Source organism: Rhododendron vialii, chromosome 1a (assembly GCF_030253575.1).
Source record: "Rhododendron vialii isolate Sample 1 chromosome 1a, ASM3025357v1".
Lineage (NCBI taxonomy): Eukaryota > Viridiplantae > Streptophyta > Magnoliopsida > Ericales > Ericaceae > Rhododendron > Rhododendron vialii.
In genome coordinates, this window is record NC_080557.1 from 47,834,147 (window position 1) to 47,843,303 (window position 9,157).

The window sequence follows — 9,157 nt, forward strand, 5'->3', positions numbered from 1 at the left end:
GGTAAGTCATTTTTTTTTATATGAAGGGTAATTTGATACTTTTACATTGACATGAGTAAAGACAAAAAAAGGTTCCAATGGATAAAAGAGGAGTGTGGAAATTATTTTTCTACTCCTATAATTTATTTTTCTTCCACTTTTCACAAGTTCCAAACGGAGACCCCTCAAAGGAAGTCTCGATAGTTTAGGTACTGAATATACAAGACAGCGGAGTACAGGGCTAAACGCTTAATTAACATCGTTACCAATTCTACCCTCGCCCAGTCCAACATAAAAATCTTATCCTCTCTCCGGTACCATTTCACTCGTCTCTCTCTCTCTCTCTCTCTCTCTCTCTCCTGTGCACCTGAACTCAAACTCAACTTCGTCAATGGCGTCCCAGATCTAAACCCACTTCAACCCCACACCCACTCCAAAACCCACTCTCCCAACCATCTCTCTAAAGTATTCGACTTTTTTGTTAACTAATCTCCAATGGCTCACTCATTCCCAGAGGAAGTACTAGAGCACGTGTTCTCCTTCGTCCACACCGACAAGGACCGCAACTCGGTCTCCCTCGTCTGCAAGTCCTGGTACGAGATCGAACGGTGGAGCCGGCGCCGGATCTTCATCGGCAACTGCTACGCCGCCAGCCCCGGGATCTTGATCCGACGGTTCCCCGAGGTCAGATCCGTGGAGATCAAGGGCAAGCCGCATTTCGCGGACTACAACCTGGTGCCTGAAGGGTGGGGTGGGTACGTGTACCCTTGGATCGTGGCCATGGCCAGGGCGTACCCGTGGCTGGAGGAGATTCGGCTGAAGAGGATGGTGGTTAGTGATGAGGCCTTGGAGTTGGTTTCGAGGTCGTTTAAGAGCTTCAAGGTTCTGGCTTTGTCGTCTTGTGAGGGGTTTACGACAGATGGGTTGGCCGCCATTGCCTCTAACTGCAAGTGAGTGTTCATTTCTTTTGTCTTTTAAAAGCCCTTTAGTCATACTTTTTAGAGCTTTAAAAATTTAAGTAAAAGCCAATTCTTTGGGACAAATTTTAGGAAATGCGTCTTTAATGGCATAATTGTAGATATTTGAGGAAGAAAATAGCCTTAAAAGTTTATGGGACATAGTAGTAAAGTTTGAATCTTGGACGTCTGGTGAAACTGTTGTGGAATGAACGATTCGTTGTTTTGGAAGATTCATTCTAAATAGATCTTGGGGTTTTAGACGAGATTTATAGGCATTGGCTTCAAAGTTTTTAGTGGATATTGCGGATTAGGGTTGTTTACAGATTTTGGTTTCTTTGCTTTTTGGAAAATCCTGGTGTCTGTAGGAATTTTTTTTTTTTGGGTTCCCGCAGTTGTGAATTTGGGGGAAATGAAGCAAAGATGGTTTATTTTGCCTTATCTGAGAGGTTAGAAAGTTTGAATCTTGGATGTGACGATGGAACTGTGTTGGATTGAGCGATTCTTTGTGTTTGGAAGTTTTTTTTTCCCTGATAGATCTTGGAGTTTTTGTCAATACAACAGAGATGGTTGATTTTTAGACGAGATGTGAATGCATTGGCTTATATATTATTGTGGGGGAAGCAGATTAAGGTTTCTTTGTTTCTTGGAGAATCTGGTTGCTTTGTGATACCATTCATATTCTTCCATCAGTCCTTTACTTTCTTTGAGTATGCGGGATGGATCTTCTTTATGTGGGATTGTTTAAGGGTTGTTGGGGGGTTTCAGTGGTGGTCCTGGAGCGGAGTTTCGAAACTTTATGTTGTTTTATGTGGGTATATGATTGTTTTATTAATTGAAGGCTGTGTCCTTTGTGCGATTTTAAACGGTTAGAAAATGGAAAACAAATGCTGAATAACGACTGTACCAACCATGGTAAATTTATTTCTGACAAGGAAAGGACAGTCTTTTCCTTCTCTTGATATTGCTGAGTTGCTAGACGGTTTGAATATGTTTATTGCTTTTCTTAACCAAAGTTTCATAGTTTTAGCGCATTTTAGTTGACGAGGACCATAAATGGGTTGAAGTACTTTTATTTGTATAGTGGTGTCACTATATTATTTCCAATGTGCGATGTTGAGCCGTTGTTTTCTTCGTGCAGAAATCTCAGAGAGCTGGATTTGCAGGAGTGCGATGTGGATGATCAGAGTGGGCATTGGTTCTGCCATTTTCCTGATACCTTCACATCATTGGTGTCACTTAACATCGCTTGTATAGAATCTGATGTGAGTTTGCCTGCCCTAGAGCGCTTAGTGGCTAGGTGTCCCAACCTGAGGAGTCTCCGTCTCAACCGTGCTGTGCCGCTGGAGAGGCTTCCTAATTTACTCTGTCGTGCCCCTCAGCTGGTCGAGTTTGGGACCGGTGCCTATTCAGCTGAGATCCGAGCCGATGTCCTTGTAAGCTTAACTACAGCTTTTTCAGGATGCAAGTATCTCAAGGGCCTTTCTGGGTTTTGGGATGTGGTTTCAGCTTACATTCCAGCAGTTCACACTCTATGCTCTGGACTGACTTGTCTCAACTTAAGCTATGCCAATATCCAAACCCCTGACCTTGGCAAACTAGTTAGTCTTTGCCATAATTTGCAGCGCCTCTGGGTATGTTTAATCGTTTATGCTGATAGCTTTTGTTTTTTTTTTTCATCACCACTTCTTTATCTGGTTCATATATTATGAATTTAGGAGGATTTGAGATATTAGCCATTGCTGCCTCCTAAAAGCTAATGAATCAGCCTGAAATAGCTCTAACCTGTGGTGCACCATAATTGGACTTGGGGCCATTTCATTTGGTTTACTACGTTTGTTAGCAGTTTTGGTTTTTTAGTTCACTTGAAGTAAATGGTGGGTTTGGCGGGTGTGGACATTTTCTGGTATCTAGATTGTCCATCTCCCCTGCCATATTGCCTGTTCTTGTGGATGACTTTTCTTTTGTTAGGTTGTCTTGTCAAGATATTTTCAAGTTAGAGGGTTTTCGGATATAAGTCATTAGCTGCCCTCAAGCAGGTAATTAAGGCACCAGAGACAGGTTTAATTTAACTTTGACATTAATAGGATGTGGGGCCATTTCATTTGGTTTATCATGTGTCTTCACTTGAATCAAATTGGATTGTCTGGGCATATTCTGGTATGAAGATTCTATATCACCCAGCCATAATGTGTTGATCGGCCAAAATAATCTCTAATCCCGTATTCCTTTTCTACTAGTTACTTTACTGTCATTACTACCATCTAAGAGCTATTAGATTTTTCCTTGGTTCAAATTTCAGGCGCGCAATGGTTTCCATTTTGCACCCTTCAATTAATTAAGATATGATTGCAGGTACTGGATTACATTGAAGACTCTGGCCTTGATGCCCTTGCTGCATTTTGCAAGGATCTCCGAGAACTGAGGGTATTCCCATCTGATCCATTTGGTCCCGAACCTAATGTATCCTTGACAGAACAAGGCCTTGTATCTGTTTCAGAGGGATGCCCCAAGCTTGAGTCAGTTCTCTATTTCTGTCGCCAGATGTCAAATGCCGCACTTACTGCCATCGCTAATAACCGCCCTAACTTAACTCGTTTCCGCCTCTGCATCCTTGAGCCTCGTGCTCCTGATTACCTAACCCTGGAGCCGCTGGACACAGGTTTTGGAGCTATTGTTGAGCGGTGCAAGGATCTACGCCGCCTTTCGCTATCCGGTCTTCTAACAGATCGCGTGTTCCAGTACATTGGCACCCATGGTAAGAAGATAGAGATGCTTTCTATTGCTTTTGCTGGGGATAGTGATTTGGGGCTCCACCACGTGCTGTCTGGGTGTGAAAGCCTGAAGAAACTAGAGATTAGAGACTGCCCCTTTGGAGACAAGGCTTTGTTGGCCAATGCTGCAAAGCTGGAGACAATGCGATCCCTTTGGATGTCTTCTTGCCAAGTAAGTTATGGAGCATGTAAACTACTTGGTCAGAAGATGCCAAGGCTTAATGTCGAAGTCATTGATGAGAGGGGACCACCTGATTCGAGGTCTGAAAGCTCTCTTGTGGAAAAGCTTTACATATATAGGACTGTTGCTGGGCGTAGGATGGATATGCCTAATTTCATATGGAAAATAGATGACAATGCGAATTTTGGGCTATCTTGAGATATCTTGCCGTATGAGTGGAATCCCGTTGTTCTTTCCAATTGATGTGGAAGGTACATGCTCTACGTGCTGCTCTTTATTTTCAATTCATTTAATTAAAATGAAGCCTTGAATAGTTGCAGTACTTATTGGAGTGGGGATAGAGTTGTTGGGAGTATAGAGAGGGTCAAGGGCTCGCGTGCCATCTATTTTACTCTTGGCTGAGCGATTTAATAGCGGTTAGTGATTTAATAAAAGAGGTTAAACTCGTGGTGTTGTAACGCGTAATGATTAGGGTCATTTGTACGGTTCTGGATGGTATACCATGTATAATTCTTGCAGACTTATTGTATGGTTATGCATTTTCATTTCAATTGATGTAGCCTTAAAAATCATGTTTTCACTATGTTGTGGAATAAAAAAAAAAATAGCTTCTGTAATCTTGTGCCAAGACTGCCTCTGTAAGCTTTGTTTGGTGAATGTAGAATTCAAATGACAACGGCTAAAATTTTATGGTTTTGGCAATTGAGTACGAGAGCATCTGATGGATGCGATATTGACAACTATTTATTGGCATGAGTTGAACATTTTTGTCGCAAGTAATGCAGAATTACGTTTCTTGCACCTTTTTCTATTCTGAAACCTAAGGCTTCGTTTGGATCTTAGTTTTTGTAAAGGTTGTCCGAAAGTGATTCTGTTTGGGTGTGAATGCTTGGGTATATTGGCAGGCTTCAAAAAGTCTTGTTGGAAGATGGTTAACCTGTTACTGTTATCCCATCTGTCTCTCTCTCTCTCTCTCTGTTTGTCGTTGAAATCTCAAGTGATAAAACAGATCAAATTTCAGCTTCTAGTATTTCTTATTCATAAATCCCCTCTTTTTCTTGTTCTGCAATGTGGTGGTACACATCCTGTCGTGTGGTCAACTTATCAGCCGGCCCTGTTAAGTGCCAATATGATTCTTCAACTTTAAACAGGTTTTAATTATGATGTTTGTAACGCGAATATGATGTGACATGACAAAATGGGTCACAGCCCGATGTGTGCTACTGCTGTTAATTTTTTTTCTTTCTTCTATATTCAGTTCTGATCCCAGTGTTTTTTAATTGCTGTTAATTTTTTTTCTTTCTTCTATATTCAGTTCTGATCCCAGTGTTTTTTAATTTCATTTCTCCATCAATTTCATAAACCGACCAACACACGAGAAGAATTCATCTTTCTTGTCGACAAATTTAAGATCCGCATCGTTACTTAGGGATGCCACAAAAATTGAAAGAGCTGCTAAACCGGTCACTAGTCTGAACTGATTCGAACCATTAATCCATGAACTGCCAAACTGTACTTAGCAATGCTTGTTTAGCTGAAGTTTTGTTTTTTTTAGAACGTGCAAGAAGTGTCGGTTTATTTTTAGTGGACTAACCCTTGGTTTTGTGCATGGAAATATATGGTGCTTTTCAAATTGGCTACCGCCAACTTGCTGTTTAGCTGAAGTTGGTTTCTATTGTTGGTGGTGTTATGGCATTGCAACTGCTTCAACTTCGATATTGAGACATCAATGGACTCCCGTTTAAGTCCGTTATATGTCAGGTTTTCTCTTTCTATTTTGGTTTGTCAATAAGTGGGGAATCATGGATAAAATCGAAACTGAAGTGTGATTCGCAAAATGATTCAGTCAATCCGTAATACTTTTGAAACAATCGAACAGATTCGAACGGTGTGCAAACCTATTCGTATTATTTGGAGGTTTGGACTTTGGAGGGACCCGAGAGGAAGGAGGAAAATAAAAGAAAACTACTAGTACTTGTAGGTTTTTTTTTAATTTCCTCGATCTCTGAAATTCGTTCTACTCCATGCTGTAATAAAGTTAGAAACCAAAATTCAACCACAGGTAGGAAGGGAAACATCGACTGGTGTGCCACGAGAGAGATTCGGTGATACTTGCAGGATTGCACAGCTTTTGCTAACGCACTCTCTCTCTCTGCTTTAAATTTCTAGGGGAATTGCATTTCAGTGGCCCTTGGGGCATTTTATTTCCAAGTGATGGAGTACTTTTTTGGAATTGTCCAATCATGTGTAGGAAAACAATAGTAATTCTCAAGACATAGTGTTAAAGACAAAAATACTCCCCTCTTCTAAAATTGTTGCACTTTCACACTCCTCTTGTCCTAAGGTGCAACTTAGGTTTATACACAGAGCAACTTGGATTCATACACGGAGCAACTTAGAGAAACCTAACTCCTCCAACTTCCACCATCACCACCTGCTCTCGATGAGTACCTGGACATGCCATCCCTATCCTTGCCACCGCCTCCATACCTACCACCACCGCCTCCACCACTCCTGCTACCGTAACCACCACCGTCGCCTCCATAACCACCTCCATCACGGCGTCCACCTCCGCCGCCTCCATAACCAACTAAATGAGTTGCCGAGAAGTAAATGGAGAAACCCAATCCACTACCCGTCACCAACACCAAAAACCACCACAAGTTAACACCACCAATCATTGCCAGCACCACAAAAGCACAAACCCTAACCTCCAAAATTGTAGAAAACTAAAAACTAAACCCCAATTTCGAACTCCCAATCCGCAAACCCCTAATTTCGGATTACAAGCCTCCAAATCGAGATGAAAAATGATGAGAACCAAACCCTTACCTTGATTGTGTCGCGCAAAAGGTCTGGCTCAGCACACATGGGGGCTTTATGGTGGGCGGTGGAGTGGTGGAGAGAGATGGAGTTGCAGTCTTGCAGATCGGGTGGAAGAAGGGGAGAGGAGGAATGAATTTGATTTGAAGCCCTGATTTTGTGGGGGTGTATTAGTAATTTTACCTTGCCCTTTTCATGTATGAACAATTACTTTTTTCCTTCTCATGCCAAGAGCAACTTGATAAAAACCTCTCCATGACTTGGAGATTCTTTGCCCCTCCCTTCACTGTCCCGTAAAAACCCCTAATTTCTTCTAACACTACCCACTTGGTGACCCTGGTGTACTTGAAAAGTCTTAAAGAAACATTCAAGAAGAGAGAGATTGATAGAGAGAGAAGCCCAATAGTTAGTCCAATTGATTGGTGAGTTTGCTCTTCACACAATTGAGTAAGATTCGATTCTAGGAATCAAACTGCAAGAAAGTAATTTATTGAAAATCTCTTAATCTCGACATAAACGATTTACCTTTGATAAGACATGGAGGGAATGTATAAACTAGCCCGAACACGACAGTTGAACCAAAGAAAAAGATATACATAGAGACCAGAGAGAGATAGAGGGAGAGCCCAATTATGACAAGTACTGTAGGTGAAAGCAAAGTTAACTGTTCAAAAATTGTGAGTGTACGTGGAAGGTGGTGTAAGTGTAAATTAAATTTGGCACACGACTATGGCTGGATGCTGATGCCCCCTCACGTTTGATGCAATTATGATCTTCAACATACATGTCAGGGAGAATTAACTGATCCCTTTTTGGTCATTACTAAATTTTCATTTTTTAAAATTGATTGTCACACCTTTTTTTTATATCCACTCTTTTTTTGTCTTTAATTTAGTAATAAAAAAACACATTTTCAAGAAAAAAAGAGAGAGCGTAAATATCAAAAAAGAGTGAAAATAATTTCTTCTTCAATATTACTAAACTGGTAGTGTACGTACAAACTTCCTTTGCCCGTTATGATAGAAAATGGAGTATTACTTAAAAAAAGTTTAAGTTACACACAAGATAGGTGTAGGTTTTCATAGATTCTGAAAACGAAGTAACCGGATAGGGAATGGTGGAGTTGGTCTTTCAGGGATTAATTGAGATATGCGTAAATTTTTTTTTTTTTTGATCCGAGGTATGCGTAAATTAACTCATACCCCTTTGAGTTATTAAAAAGCCGATCGATGTAGCCATCAGTAAGTTAACTCTAACAAGTCTGGGCCAGCACAATCACTGGACAGAAAATCACGCCGATCTGTATTCTTTGTCATCAGCCGCCCGCCAAGAGGGCGGAGCGCTTGTTATCCTTACTACCTACCTGCCCCGCGAAGACCTCTCTACCGGACCCTTCTTTTACTTTATTAATGTCTCTTGCCTAGCCTAATGTGGCTTAATTAAACCCCTGTGAGAGGAAAGTGCAAGGGGTTTTAGGTTGGCTAAAAAAACGCTAGCTAGGTTGTTGTTGTACGCCGGGTCAATTGACTATCATTATCTTTGATGCAACGATACGCTCTATGGATGTTATTTTTTTGATAATCGGATGTGCAAGTCAGTTCGCGCATCTCGACTAATTTCGAAATCCTGAAATACACGACCGGATAAACCTTTAGAGACTTCGAAATTTAAAATGTTTGACTTTCATAAAAATCAAACATACGACCTCATAGAAGGTAAACACTTATTCGCTTTCTCATTTTCTCTTGGCCAAACCTCCCGGGTTTATGGTCGACGGAAGATAGTAGTAGCAGAAGATTCATAAAACTAGTGGAATCATAAAGCTGAGGCTGAGGCTCTGGAGGTGGAGGTGGAGGTGAGGCAGACTGAAAAGCAAGGCAACTGCATGCATGCAGACAGTACATCCAAGTCTGAGTCAGTGGGTATAACACTCTTCTATTTATTGATTCTATAACCGTACATGATGATTTCTTGCTGATTTCATAATCGAATCAAAATCTGTGGGGTTGTAAATGATGATGATGACGATGATGATGTCCATACGTTTTTAAGATAGATAGATAGATACTCGTTTTATGATCACCCACCGTGTACGTACTCTGTCATTTTCCCATATTGACTGAGATTCCCGGGCCGACCCACCTGTTCCACCCCTGGCCGTTGATCTTGCAAATCAACGGTTGAGATGGGCTGATAATGTTTTGCTCCAAAACGTCGTTTTGAGAAAAAAGTACTCGGCCCATCTCAACCGTTGATTTACGAGATCAACGGCCGAGAGGGGTGGGACAAGCGGGTCGGATAGGGGATCCGGGTTCGATTTCTTGGGCTTCAGATCCCCTGTTCCAAGTATCCGGGGATGTTGCCAAACACCCCCGTGCCGGGCGGCATCTAGACGTTTATCTCGGTATAAATGGCTTAGATTGTATTTAAACACACACAAATCT

At 41.4% G+C, this 9,157-nt stretch overlaps 1 protein-coding gene across 1 annotated transcript; it reads left to right on the top strand.

The window, feature by feature from the left end:
• The first annotated feature begins 298 nt into the window (after positions 1–298).
• On the top strand, positions 299–4,507 carry LOC131322898 (protein TRANSPORT INHIBITOR RESPONSE 1-like). Its single transcript, XM_058354475.1, has 3 exons — positions 299–929; positions 2,077–2,569; positions 3,291–4,507. Exons 1-3 carry the CDS (start codon positions 475–477, stop codon positions 4,086–4,088), a joined length of 1,746 nt encoding a protein of 581 aa, XP_058210458.1. The 5' UTR covers positions 299–474; the 3' UTR covers positions 4,089–4,507.
• The last annotated feature ends 4,650 nt before the right edge of the window (positions 4,508–9,157 follow it).

Bases quoted from the DNA above. Each gene is read 5' to 3' on its own strand.
- LOC131322898 (XM_058354475.1), top strand. From the start codon at position 475: ATGGCTCACTCATTCCCAGAGGAAGTACTAGAGCACGTGTTCTCCTTC. The intron at 930-2,076 runs GTGAGTGTTCAT...TTCTTCGTGCAG, and splicing joins GCCATTGCCTCTAACTGCAA to AAATCTCAGAGAGCTGGATT. The intron at 2,570-3,290 runs GTATGTTTAATC...ATATGATTGCAG, and splicing joins ATAATTTGCAGCGCCTCTGG to GTACTGGATTACATTGAAGA.